General features: G+C 42.7%; 2 protein-coding genes across 3 annotated transcripts in view; both read left to right on the top strand.

Moving 5' to 3' along the window:
- The first annotated feature begins 244 nt into the window (after positions 1-244).
- hrh1 (histamine receptor H1) lies at positions 245-3,867 on the top strand. The gene is made up of 2 exons (XM_063216609.1): positions 245-361; positions 1,998-3,867. Exon 2 carries the CDS (start codon positions 2,030-2,032, stop codon positions 3,659-3,661), a length of 1,632 nt encoding a protein of 543 aa, XP_063072679.1. The 5' UTR covers positions 245-361; positions 1,998-2,029; the 3' UTR covers positions 3,662-3,867.
- Positions 3,868-7,984: 4,117 nt separating this feature from the next.
- Positions 7,985-14,350, top strand: part of atg7 (ATG7 autophagy related 7 homolog (S. cerevisiae)) — a 96,329-nt gene continuing 89,963 nt past the window's right edge. The window contains exons 1-11 of one of the 2 annotated variants that reach the window (XM_063216072.1): positions 7,985-8,305; positions 8,562-8,628; positions 9,313-9,496; positions 10,287-10,341; positions 11,268-11,385; positions 11,547-11,624; positions 11,727-11,843; positions 12,055-12,201; positions 12,485-12,573; positions 12,959-13,080; positions 13,944-14,034. In XM_063216072.1, coding sequence (XP_063072142.1) covers positions 9,319-9,496; positions 10,287-10,341; positions 11,268-11,385; positions 11,547-11,624; positions 11,727-11,843; positions 12,055-12,201; positions 12,485-12,573; positions 12,959-13,080; positions 13,944-14,034 — 995 coding nt within the window. In that variant the 5' untranslated portion in view covers positions 7,985-8,305; positions 8,562-8,628; positions 9,313-9,318. The remainder of the gene's footprint in view (positions 8,306-8,561; positions 8,629-9,312; positions 9,497-10,286; positions 10,342-11,267; positions 11,386-11,546; positions 11,625-11,726; positions 11,844-12,054; positions 12,202-12,484; positions 12,574-12,958; positions 13,081-13,943; positions 14,035-14,350) is intronic. The other variant, XM_063216073.1, reaches the window with a different exon arrangement.

Raw genomic sequence — 14,350 nt, forward strand, 5'->3', positions numbered from 1 at the left:
CAAAGCGCAACAGGCTGGCGCGTGCATGCGCGGTCAACGAACGCACACACTGCAAGCGCGCAATTCATCGCTCGCACGGTTCTGATCTTCCTGTTTCTATCTGAGTGATGGACTGTAAGATTCTGCGTACTAAAGCGTTTGTGTATGCCTATTTAACCAATCAAATAAACAACGGTTTGAAAGACTGGAAAAGTTACGCCCGGAGGAAATTATCTGCCTAGGATCAGTTCTCTCGGTAGATGGTGGGAGGGAGCTCAGGGATCCTCGTAGGCTACTGATCTTTCAGCTGTGACCACCAGCACTCCCCGGTCTGTCTCGGAATATTATGCTTATCCATGCTTTGTGGAAACAGATTTTAATGGTAAGTTTGAATATCTTCTCCTCTTGCCTAGCCTAAATCAGGAACAGCTGAACTCTGAAAAGTTAAGTCGAAAGTTATCCAACACTCTTAATTTGCCTGAGGCGTGACGCGTGCTTCAAGAAAGTTGCATTTAAATGTATCATGAACTGTAGGCTATGGAATAATGTATGCTACATCAAAACAGAAGGTTAGGCTACCTAGTGCGTCCTATGCATAGGGAATGGCTATACGGACACAAGTGTTTTGGAATAGCAATGTCTTTTTTTTAAACGAGTATAACATTAACGTTGGAAAACAAATTGAGCAGTAGCCACAAATATGGATCAATTTAGAGTTAGATGACGCTTGCCAATAATCTGTGGACATTGGAATCGATGAGACGGAGCGCATTTCAACCGGATCTCTAGGTTGGTGACATGCACTATGCGTACGTGTGCGATGGACAACTGCAAGCTTATGGACCAATAAAATGAACAAACACGGCGTGACCATAATAGTTTCGATGTTGCCCTTCCTAACTTCATTTTTAAAATCCATAACGTAGACTAATTGTGACATAGCATACAAACAAATTCATCCAACGGGGAACAATGCAGAGTTATTGGAGCAATCAAAATATGAACGTAAATATTTCTGGCTATTTTATTGGCCCCACATTTTCTGGATGCCAAATGAACAGTTTCCTCTATCCACCAAAGATGGACATGTTAAATATTCAGTCTGAGGGGAGACTGGTCACATTTGCAGTCCCCTCTTCCACTTGGACCAGGGATGTCGAACAGGGGGTTAAGGTATGACTGACAACCAGGGCCCCATAGGGGAGGCACACAATGTCTGATTTATGTAGATTTATGACTGGGGGTCCATTGGAGCTGATTGTACATAGGGCCCACAATTTGCTGCTATGCCCCTCACTTGGACTAAAGTTTTGTTGCATGTGGGAAGAAGATTGATAGGAATTAATAACAGTTTAAATCATAGATTGACTATCCCTTTAGACTTTAAGAAACCTGTTCTACATGTAGTGTGTGCAGCCTGAAACTACGCATACAACAGCCATCCAAGCAGATTCTGTCAAGCACATTCAGTTTTGTGGAACAAAATCTGTATGGCCATGTTGGAGTGACTGGATGTAAGTAAAGATGATGAAAGGCTTGTGCTTTAATGACTCATGACCGTGTGTAAATATTTTCATAGCAACAGAGAGGATTTATGTGTTTTTCATGGGTGATTCAGCATTGTTTGGTAAACATGCCTTTAAGAACTGCCATCAATGTCTGTGTGTCCCAAGGGAGACAAAATAGAGACTCTCAGCCCATCACTTAAATTCTTACTTAACTGTGTCTGGATAACTCCCAAAAACAAAGTGTCTTATCAAATACTTCATTACCACTCTGTGATGTTTCAGTACATTTGTGTTGCTTGGCATGCAATCAGTCATGAGTAAAATCACTTATTGTTTATTAGTTAATTAATACTGACTGTTGTTCTGTTGTAGTTTGGTGCTTTCAGCAAAGGGTGAAAATGCCTGTGGGTGTGCTCATGTACTGTAGTAATACGAAGGGGTGAGACTGTGTACAGTTTATGCGCACCACTCTTCTAAATGTTTCTCGTAATGTTTTTGTTTTGCTTTCAGGTCATGATGTGATCTCACCCCAGATAACCTCTATGGAGTCCCTACCCGTGCCTCTCTCAGCAGAGTGCGAACACAATGGCACATGGCCCAAGGCCTTGTCTGAGACAGACTGCGCCGCTGCTACCCAGGCCAACCTCTCCACAAAGGGGCTTGGGGACAGCGAGCCCCAGCTACGCACGGTGTTGCTGGGCACCCTGCTGGGCGGCCTGTCTCTGCTGACCGTCTTCATGAACCTGCTGGTGCTGTACGCGGTGCGGCGGGACCGGATGCTGCACACCGTGGGGAACCTGTACATCGTCAGCCTCTCCGTGGCTGACCTCATCGTGGGTGCCACGGTGATGCCCCTGAACCTGGCCTACTTGCTGGCCGACGAGTGGAGGCTGGGCCGGGCCGCCTGCCAGTTCTGGCTCGTCATGGATTATGTGGCTAGCACCGCCTCCATCTTCAGCCTCTTCATCCTGTGTGTGGACCGGTACCGCTCGGTGGAGCACCCCTTGCGCTACCTGAAGTACCGCACCCGGGGCCGGGCGGCGATCACGATCTCCGGTGCCTGGCTCGTCTCGCTCCTGTGGGTCGTGCCCATCCTAGGTTGGAGGTCGTTCGCTCAGGTGGATCAGAAACCTGAGGCGGAGAGGCAGTGCGACACAGACTTCCGCTTCGTGACATGGTTCAAGGTCCTGACGGCCACGTTGAATTTTTACGTGCCGTCCGTCCTGATGCTGTGGTTCTATACAAAAGTGTTTCTGGCGGTGCGAGAACACTATCGTCAGTGGGAGAGAATTTTCAGCCCACTGGAATCTTCCTCTCAGGAAGATTCTGGAGTCTTACACAAAGGAGCCAGTAGAGCTCCTCACAGAGGCTTGTCTGCTTGTAAGCATGCTGACAGGTTCCTGGATCAGTACAGCCTAGAGCAGCAGCTTGAATGCAGAGAACAAAGTGTGATACCAAACAGAGAAGTGCAGACAGTGCAGAATAAGACGAAGGAGAGGACCCTCTCTGAAAAACGTTCCCTCTTTCGAATATCTCCTAAAATCAACCAATGTGCCGAGAACAGTTTTGGCTCAGTGCACGAAGGTGACTTTGTGAGTGACAGCCCTTCTAAGGTGTCAGCGCGGCCAACAGATTTTTTGCTGTCAGGTCCAGAGGACGATGCAAACGACTCCAGGATGTCCGTTAACAGTTGCAAAGTCACGGTAGCCAACTCGGTGGCCGATGCTGATGAGCCAACAACATCCAGCCCTGAACTCTATCAATTAGGTCCGTCAGGAACGAGCAGTAACAACAACCACTCCCGACAACAATCGAGCCAAAGCCCGAAGACGTCGCCGTCCAAGCCAGCGGCCGTCCTCAGACACAGCTGGCAGAAGTTCTGCGATCAGTCCCGGCAGCAGGTGCAGAACGTGCGCATCCACAAGGAGCGCAAGGCAGCCCAGCAGCTGGGCCTGATCATCACTGGCTTCATGGTGTGCTGGATCCCCTACTTCATCACCTTCATGGTCATGGCCCTCTGCACCACCTGCGTGCCTCACGACCTGCACATGTTCACCATCTGGCTGGGCTACCTCAACTCCACGCTCAACCCGTTCCTCTACCCCATGTGTAACGAGAACTTCAAAAGGGTCTTCAAGAAGATACTTCATATTCCCTCTCGGCAGGGCTGTTAAGAGGAACATTCCAACACCTGTACCTGCAATGACATGGTCAAATGAATGTTATTTTACACAAATGTGTTATGTTTTATACAAAATCTCTAAAGGAATGTCGACAGGGATGGGCAAAATGTATTCATTAGGTACAATCCAGTGCCACATATTGCAAATGACCTTGTTTTACCTGATCAATTCAACCAGGTGATCAATCAACCAGCAATGTCCCCTGGCTTTGTTTTGATAGGTAAAAGCAGAGCTGTCTAATACAAACCCCAACTCTGGTGAAGTTGGGACATTTGGTAAACTGTGAATGAAATCAAAATGCTATCATTTTCAAAACATTCAAACCATAAAAAATATTGTTTTGGGTGACATATGTACTCATTTCTAATTTGATAACTGCAACACGTCTCAAATAAGTTGGGACGGGGATCAGTGAAGTGTAACAAACATCCTAATAAGATAAAACAACAAAGAAGAACATTTCAAAATGAATTGTACTGATGGACAATATGAGTGTCCAGGTATAACACCATCATAGAGAGGGTGAGTCACTCAGAATTAAAGATGCAAAGCAAATAATTACCATAGTTATTACATACATTTTTGAATTCCCTTTGATTCACGATGATTGAGTGGATATTTTGTCATTAAAATCATTGTATAGGTTCATGGCATCATGAAATATATTTTGGCTGTAGTCTCACTCTAGCACTCCAAGAATTACAACTATTGAAAATTGACCATATTAAGAAAGCTTCATGTGTCAAAATGATAGAGGGGTTTACCATTCTCCTATGCACCCGAGCTCACTTGAAATAGACCCAGAAGACATGGGAAACTGTACTTTGCTTGCAGAAGTCAACATAAGTTGCAGAAGTCCATTCTTTTTGAAAATAATAGTTATGCACATCCTGTGCTACAGTGAAAATGGACCATCCAACTTGTGTCAGTTTTAACTTCAAAAGTTAGCCTCCATGATGGCATGGGGTTGAGGTAGTGCATTGGTTAAGTTGTTCTCACTCATCTGTAGAGTTAAATACAGTGCTGAATGACATAAATGGGTTTTAAACAGCATGAACAGCCACTCATGCTCTATATTTTGAAGGGACATCTTCAATTACTGCCACATAGTAAGGACAAATTGCATTCTCTACTATGTTTTAACAGTTTAACGCCATCATAAGGACCCGCAGGTGATAAAATGGCGGGCTTTTGGTCAAGACCTGTCACACTGTAAGCACTACAGAAAGGAAATATACATGAATATCCCCCAAAACAATAATTTTGCTCAGTTTTGATGGCTGATGTGTTTTCTTTGTGCCATTCTCCATCTAATGTAAGTATCAGACGTTTTGAAAATGGCAGTATTTTATTATTATTCACAATTTACCTTGTGTCCCAACTTCTATGGAGATGGGGTTTGTAAGAGAGTTGTGACAACCGGGGACCAGGACGTCGGCTGGTGATGATGTGATTCACATAGATTAAAATATTTTACAGCAACTTTCTGTGCAGAGACTAACACAGAACCTTTACATACCAAACAAAGATTAAGTACAAACGAATTACATGTACCTTGCTTTACCACATTTTCTGTGTTCTATGGCCACCTCCTAAGTAACTACTTCTATTGGAACTATGGTCAATGGCGATTTACATGTGAAACGCTTGTGAGGCTCCATGAGAGCCGCCATTGCTGTGGAAAGATTGGACCATTGAGGTCTATGGGAGTGACGTAACTCTCTTATTAGATGGCTCTGGGTAAAACCAAGTCATTTGGAAACTCTGGCATCAGACTGCGACTAATGAATCCATTTTGCCCATCACTGAATGCAGAAACAATGTTGACAATATACCATCCCCATGCCCCACATCTGTGGAAATCTTGAATGTTGGTGGAAATCTCAATGTATCCATACTAGAATTCATCACCATTTGTATGCTTTATAATCTGTATCAGATGAAACGTTGTGTTATTTAACAGTGTTAATACTGAGAGGAGAGTCATGGTGTAAGTGTGGCAGTAGAGTTGCGCCTTATTTAGACTCTGCAGATAAGAGACGAAGCTGTGTCAATGTGTAAAGTCTAGTCAATTGTGAGCAGTGAGGCCATTCACAATACTGTATTGTGAAGATTTTAAATGAATGACCCGTAGGTCCCTAGCAGAATAGGTGAGTCCATATAGGCCTACTTGAATCTACAGAACATTTTAGAGACCATCACCAGTATAAAACAAGAATCCTTCTACATCCTTCTACATTTGCTTGCAGTTGTTTCATTACAATCGCAAGTGAAGAAGACAGTAAATGTCAAGATTTGTTCATGTGTTTTCATTGCCCATATCCTACTCAAAATGTATTCACACACAGTACTTTGAAAACACTGGTAGGCCTACTTCTGAGTCTATAAGTTTCGCTGGACGACTGAAATGTGCTGACATGGCCAGCAAAGTAAAGCTGTCGTTACGGAAACTTTCCCTCACATAGAACCAACTGTAATGTGGGAATAAATACAGTCTGGAAAAAAACGACTGATGACTGATTTGGGAGTGACTGGAAAAAGGGCTAACATTCATTAATGTAAACTGTTTGAGATGGGTATTCCTTGCTTAAAAAAGTCCAAACCACTTTTGAGTGAAAGGCAGCGTGCAAAACATTTGATAAGCAATTACAGTGGATTCTAATTAGAATAATTAGGCCTACTCACTTTTTCAGCAAGGTTCTGGCAATAAGGTGATGATAAGAGATTGGGGAAAATGCCCGTTATGCCAGATGGCCAGTCCAGCCCTGTCCCTGACACTACTCTATTACTACTTCATTACAACTCATTTCAACCTTTATGTCCCATTATCTCTGAAATGAATAAAGAAGACAGATGACCCTCACATGTAAACCTTTGCTAGTCTGTTTCTCCCTTAATATTGGTGTCAGATTCACCTACCTTGCTACTAAACAGGCACAGCAAGTATGATTGAAATCCGTGTCGGTCGGGTCCCAAAGTGTCTGATTTCACGTGAAATGACCCATTGGAATTCTATCCGCTGGTGGATAAATGTAACTGAGGTTTTCCTGCGCAGTCTATCACTCCGGGCACAAATCCACCACCTTCTAATCAATGCCCCAGAATGGGCATGGGAGGCACAGCACAATACCGCTGAGCTACAGGCCCTGTTTGATAGCTCAGTGTTACCGATAGTGTATGAGCTGCTTTGGGAGTTCCCACGCCACACTCTAGTTGGCCTCCAGTACATGAACATGATGGCACATTGCAAAGCACTACATTAGGATACTGGAGTGTTTTTCAAGACTGGGGTCGGGACGGGACCCCATTTTGGGGTTACCTGGAATTCAAATGGGGTCGTCTGAAATGTACTGATGAACACTGATAAATATTACTAATATAACATAGCTATTCAATATTCTCTTTGAAACACCCTTTACAATATTAGACTACCATAAAAATCTATACATAGCCTACAACTTATATCGCTCAGTCATGTTACAATTTTTGGCATGAAAAAATATAAATGGGATGGAGTCCTCAGAAATTGGGGATGTCAAAATGGGATCCCATGCAAAAAAGGTTGGGAACATGGGCTACTGTTTATGGTGCCCTAATCTGGAGAGGCTGAAGAGGGCAGCCCTCCTGTTTTATCACAACAAAGTCGATGTCTCAGACATGGGTATAGGAGTAGCCTACACCTTATGAGTTAGCACTAGTTATTGTGGTTATTCATTCCCCCATCCAGATTTTCTCCAACTGGGCTGGCAGGCCACAGTATGGAACCTGCACCCCTTCATAACCCTCTGATCCATGACAAATGGGAGTCTTGTAGCCCAAAGGTTGCCGGTTTGACTCCTGACCTGCCAGGTTGGTGAAGGGAGTAATTTGAGTGGTCTCCCAAGATCTCCTCTTTGCATAGGCAAATTTTAACCATCTCTTGACATCACCCTGCATAACTGTTTCCCATGAAAATGGGAATAAAATAAATAAATAAATAAATAAATAAATAAAAGAATAAATAATAATAATAATAATAATAATAATAATAATAATAATAATAATACCAACAAACAATTGCACAGACTATCGGTAGGCCCTATTTGCTGGATGATTTATTTAATATTAGGCCTATAGCCTATCACAAGAAAAAAAAATCTGAGTGCATACTCATTTCACGCATTGTGGCATAGTAGTTTATCCAGAGATGAGCCCATAATATTCCAGTGTATTAGCCTATTGGTACAGTCGACTGGTCTGTTGGGTTTTAGATTAGGAGACGTTCCTAACAATGCGTGTTGCATTCCTGCATGTTATGCAGCCGGACAGGCGCGTTACAGATACAGTAGAACCAGAGACGGTCTTGGTAGAACCATAAATTAGACCGATTTACTCCCAACAGACTTCATTTATGTAGTTGTTAGCCTATACTGTCCAGACGTGTTGTCCTCCGGCTCAATAGACATGAGAAGAAACGGAACCTATCGATTTCTGTCAGTATTTTCTTGCCTTGCTGTTTGTGCTTTCTTATTCGTCTTTTGGTTTTTCGTGTTTTATTCTCTAATGTTGGCACCGTAGGTCGTAGTCATTATTACGTTATGCGAGCAGGCGTGCACTTCACTCAGCAAAACAGCCAAATAACAGCATAAATAACAGGTATGCCATCACTTTGACAAATGAAATGATACTTCTAATGTCATGGTAGCTCGCCCAAATATTTTGCAAAATAGCCTGAATGAATGAGCGTAGCTAACTGGGCAAACCAGCGTGTTGGATTTTACTTTGCTTACTTCCCAACAGGCAAGACTAGTTAAAAACAAAACAAAACACTACATTCAAGAAACTGGACCTGTCTGTAGAACATTTCTTACGATAAATCCACACACTACTAGCTTGTTTGCTGAATGCATAGAGCCTGACGTCACGGCTGACAGTGGATCACGTGAATCGAACAAGGAAGTCAACGTTTGGTGAGTGAGGTTTGTGATGATTTTCATTTTCCAAGACTAATGCACAACTTACTGTTTTGGTAAATCTTTGCACTGTCGTAATGTGTTGACCAACCACAACGCATCAATGACACTGTATTGATGTGTACTTTCAGTCGCGCGGAAGTCAGAGACGGTCGTTATTAGATCTATCTACACAAATTCTGAATCATCAGCGTTATCACATGAGCTGGGAAGTCACATGAAGAGAGAGACAGATGAAGTTTGTTTTATTCATGTAATTCGCCAGCAGCCCAATGCGGCTTACGAATGCACTGTGACTTGTCTTGTGCATCATTCAGTGTAGCCTACTCTCTCTCCTGTTGAGCTGTCTGAGGACGAAACCATCTAGTCACTGTCATGATAAAATAATCTGATGGGGGCAACTGGACGAGGTAGACCAACAATCTGTGCATTGCAGTTGCAGACCAACAGCAACGTGTGTAGCCTATAGTTTCTGTTGCGAGGAAGTTTAAGGACTTTTATCTAGTAATGTAATGTTACTTTTCAAAGAGAGCCTCAAGAGCCTTTATAGAATGAACCCCATATTGACCCCTAATGCATTAGTCTCAGTTTTTATCCTCTCAGAATCCTATGTTATCTCAAGTGGTTGCAAAGCAACTTGACTGCTATCAGTCTTCACTTAGACATTTTTTGTATCACTTTATTGAACAGCGGTAGATGAGCTTCACCATGGCTGACGACTCAACTGATAAGGCTGCTGGTACCCCAAAGCTGCAGTTTGCTCCGTTCTGCAGTGCCCTGGAAGCTGGTTTCTGGCATCAGCTGACACAGAAGAAGCTGAATGACTATCGCCTGGATGAAAGTCCCAAGAGCATCAAAGGCTACTACTATAATGGTATGTGGTATGGTAATGGTATGGTTGTTTGTGAGCAGGCCTTTTATTCAGGTGGTAATGGTTGTTGTTGGACTTGGCTCATAACCACATGATATACTCTACTGCTGCCATAGTTTATAGTATACATTTATCATTAAAAAAAAATATTGCATTTTATATACTAGCCGTTTATTTTCATGCGCCATGATACTGTAGCCTAGTGTAGAAATCTCTGTGAAACGAAAGTTTGTAATATAGTACATGAGATGATTTCATTCTCAGAGATGGATATTTTAACTGATTTTATACTATGATTTAAAATATTTTTTAGCAGCATGAGTGACTAAACTTTGGAAAGGTACTCTTTACTTTGGCAAAGTGTACACTAAAGGTGCAGATTTCTTGAGTGTATACTAAAGGTGCAGTGGTGACACGCCTAAAGCTGTTTGCTTTTCTCTTGTCAAGGGAAGCCCTAGTTGAATGAATGACTGAAGGGGAAATGAGTTGATGAATGAATTATTGTTACACAATGCACATATGCAGTACAACTGTGGTGGAGTGACCATCACTAGGGTGTGTGTCCTTTCTTACCATCACATGATGGAGCTTTTCTCTTTTTTCTAGTGGGCAGAGCCCTAGTTTGGTATTCCAGAAAGCCTGGGTTCGATTCCCTACGGGGCAACCCCACTCTCCTTCCTTGTAGTGACTTGTATTCCCATGATCTTTATGACAAAATATTATTGGCTAGTTCAAAAAACAGAACAGATTATATTGCTGTTGATGTTCTTAAATTTTATGTTGAATTTTACAGGGGATCCTGTTGGACTACCTACTCGCCTAACTCTGGAGTTCAGTGCTTTTGAAGTGTAGGTGTAAACCTTTTTTTTCAATTTAAAGTACAAATTGCATGTATCCTCATTCATTCAAAGTCTTTAGTCTTTGGTTGTTCTCTTAGTAAGCTGAGTGTTTGTGATGTTGATCCATTGGTATTTGGCCGTCAAAACAAGGCATTAAACAGTACATGCAGAGACGGTAGGACCTAGAAAATCTTTGATACATGTATTTAAATGTAGAAATGGTTTGAAGATGTAAGACTGAGCCCTTTGCTGGCTAAGCCCCCACCACATAGGGCTTGCATACCCATGGGGCCCCAGGTTTGAATCCGGCCTGGGTCATTTCCCAAATCAGCCCCAAATCTCTCTACCATTAGATTCCTGTCTCCATCTCCAGTCAGGTCAAGTCAAGTCAAGTGTACGTTATTGTCAAAAATCTATGTAACAGGGTTAGCACAGAAGTTTGAAATTGCAATTGCACAAACTAAACATACATATAAGACATTGACATAAATCACCCACCCACACACACACACACCACACACACACACACACGCACACACACACGCACACACGCACAGTGCAGTAGTAACATACATGAGTTTACATATTCACTCTGACACATTCACTCATATCACAAACATACACACACACACACACACACACACACACACACACACACACACACACACACACACACACACACACACACACACACACACACACACACACACACACACACACACACACACAGGTGCATCATGTCTAAGGCCAAGTCCACACAAGATGAAACGGAATGAAAAAGATTTTTTTGGAACCGGAAAAACAAATATATTGCGTCCACAAAAGAATCGATCAGTAAAATATCATGTAATCATGTCAATGTAACGCCTACTGAAAATGCTGAAAATAAAGGCTAAAAATGCCCAAAGTTGACTGATCTCTTTGTTGTTCTGCAGTGATGGGCCCACTCCTCTGCGCTGCTGCCCAGCCTCTGGCATTCTGTACAACACTAACACTCTGGAAGCCTTCAGATCTATCGACAAGAAAGGCCTGCTGGATAACGAAGCGTCTGAGGTTAAGATTTAAAAAGTTGTGTCAGCTCAGAAAGACAGGGATTAAGATTCAATATCGATGTACTTATCCTGTTCATGGTAGTCAAAAGAGCTCAGTTGTATAAAGTGGGATCTTTCATCCAAAAAGCGTTTGAAGTGAAGTTTTGAATTTGCTCTTCATAGATATGGAAGGAAATCCAGTCTGGCGCTGCCCTACAAAATCCCTCAATTCTAAACAAATTCATTTTGTTGACCTTTGCGGTAAGTGTTCTATCTTTTTACAAAGTATATTATATATTTGTTTAAGGCTTTCACATGACTCCTATGGTTTTGGTGATAAATGTATTGTTTCTTCTCTTGCAGGATTTAAAGAAGTACCACTTCTATTACTGGTTCTGTTTCCCCGTCCTCTGTTTCGCGGAGGCCATTCCAGTCATTCAGGAGCCCGTCGCTCTTAGTCAGAAGTTTTCTGCCAAGCAGGTCAGTTCTGGGTGGGATACATTTTGAAAACTAATATATTTGATTATACAAATCCATTACAGAGACATTTGGGGCCCATTTGTATTTGCTTGATACTTAACTCGCAAAACCACCTCTGATTATGTGTTTTTATGGCAGAACTGTTACCTGGGTCTGTATTCTGAATCTATGACTTGATTCTGTATACTTTGTTTGTATTTCGCTGCTGTAGATATCTGGCCTCCAGGAAGCCTATGACAATCTTTGCACTGCCAGCAACATCACAGCCCTCCCCTACTTCCTCATCCAATACACAGAGGAGGAAGTGAAGGTTGCTCCTATACACGAATGGGAGACTTTCTTCACAGACTTCAAGAAGGTACACTGGACAGCTGTATTTATGACAGTGCCGCAAAAGAACAATAGTCCCTGTTATTTATAGATTGAAAAACTCTTTATTGATTTTTTTTCATTCACAGAGAATCTTGTCTTCAATGTACACTTTTGAAGGATTTGTTTAAAAATAACATACACTCAGGGCCTTGATGAGAGCAAGATAGTTTTTTTCCTACATTGTAACAATGTTTTATTGGGCATATTTCTGTCTATCAGTCTCTGAGGAGAGTAATTCACTGACTCATGTTTTATGGTCGGTTTCCTAGGTGACCGTGGGAGTGTACGATCCCTGCACTCTGGCTCAGCACCCTGGCTGGCCCCTCCGAAACTTCCTCATCCTCATTGCCAGCAAATGGTATACATTTACCCATCAGCCTCCTTACCATTGCCGCTAATGGCTTACGTATATAACAGCATTTCATGTTCTGTGATAAATACCCATGACATGTTATCATATTAAACCAGTGATGGACCTGACGGCTATCTGAGCTTACAGCCTAGTGCCATGTATTTGTTTGAGCAAGTAACTGTAGAAAGAGTTGATGAGCAAGAGAATTTGTACTTAGCATGTAAAGGGTGTTGCTTTATGGACAAGACAAGCAAGGCACAAATGAAAAGGGGAAAATAATGAAATCATGTCTGCAATGTCTACATGTCAATGGTCTTGTCATGTCAACGTTGAAAGTCTGCTTTTTACATGTATTTGCATGCTCTCAACATTGTGTTTCTGTGTTGTTCAGGGGTTCACAGTTGGATGTGGTGGAGGTGGTGTGCTTTAGGGACAGGACACTTCAAGGCACACGCTCTGTGCAGCACAGCATCGTCTTCCAGGTGAAGCTTCCGGACCTTTCCGCCAGCACAGGTAATTTCCACCCGCCGCACAGCGCCGCACAACGAGAGAGTGTGAAGCAAACCCTCCTGGGTCAGAGAAAGAAGTGCTCTCCCTTTTATCTTAGGGTGAGCAGGGGATGAAAGCTATTTAAATGTTAATACGGAGCCCAGTGCCTTTCATGGTCTTTTTTTCTGTCTCTTTTTCTTGTCTTGGATTTGATTAACCCCTCCAGGCTGAGTCTTGTCTCATGTCCTCCTGTCAGTTTGAATGAAAAGGTGAAAGAAACCCAATTGCATTACTACCCGAAGGTGATTACTTTGTCGTTTGAAATGGTTTTTGAGCCTGCCGGTTTTTTTTTTCAGAAGGGCTTTTGTGATGAAAGTGGTTTTCTGTTTTCAAGTCTCTCTTGACACTATTAAAATGTGTGATGTACAGAATGCTTGTTGAAACTAATTTGGTGCACAGTAAGAGACTTTTTAGCCTGAATGATTGAATGTTAATGAAATGTTAACATTATACTACTAAGTTGGTTGCCTTAAACTCTGTTCCTTTCACATTAGCAAGGGCCGTCTGACGTCAACACGTATTTCATCCTGAATTAACATGTTAGTTTGGCTGTTGTATGAAGCTGATGGATAGTTTGCTCTGGCAAGCCTCCCACAGACTCGTAATTCTTAGGCGGCTTTAAGAAACTAATCCAACCCCTAACTCTGATGGCGAAAGTGTAGTGTTGGGTTTGTATTGCTTCTGGATGTGTTCCCTGACCAAGAAGAATGCTGTGGAGGCAAGTAGCCCTAAGTGGCCTGGAGCACGAAATGCCAGCTCATTCGTCGTTTTTATTTCAACATCTTCAGCATTTGATTCTTTCTCTCCTTTTCAATGTGTCTGTCCAGGTTGTCCTAAAAGTGTAGGCTGGGAGAAGAACCAGAAAGGGGCGATGGGACCCAGAAGTGTCAATTTGAGCGAATGCATGGACCCAAAAAGGTATGCCGGTGACTCGGCAGACAGGCTAAATTGAGTCCTGAGTCTGCCATTTTTCTCCTCCATTCTCCTACAGTATCGGTTGAGATAAGCAGGATTGCATTATCCTTAATAGCAGCCCTCACAATACAGCCGGCCTGACACATCACATTCAGCACTTGCTGTAATCTCTCAGTAGCGAAATCTGCAGTTTGGAGTAGTCGGGTTGTCACTCACTCTGCTCGCTCACTGTATGTGTACGTGTGCGCCGTCTGTCTCTCCCTATTCTCTCTCTCACTCTCTCTCTCTCACTCTCTCACTCTCACTCTCACTCTCTCAC

The sequence above is a fragment of the Engraulis encrasicolus genome, chromosome 14 (assembly GCF_034702125.1).
Source record: "Engraulis encrasicolus isolate BLACKSEA-1 chromosome 14, IST_EnEncr_1.0, whole genome shotgun sequence".
Taxonomy (NCBI): Eukaryota; Metazoa; Chordata; class Actinopteri; order Clupeiformes; family Engraulidae; genus Engraulis; species Engraulis encrasicolus.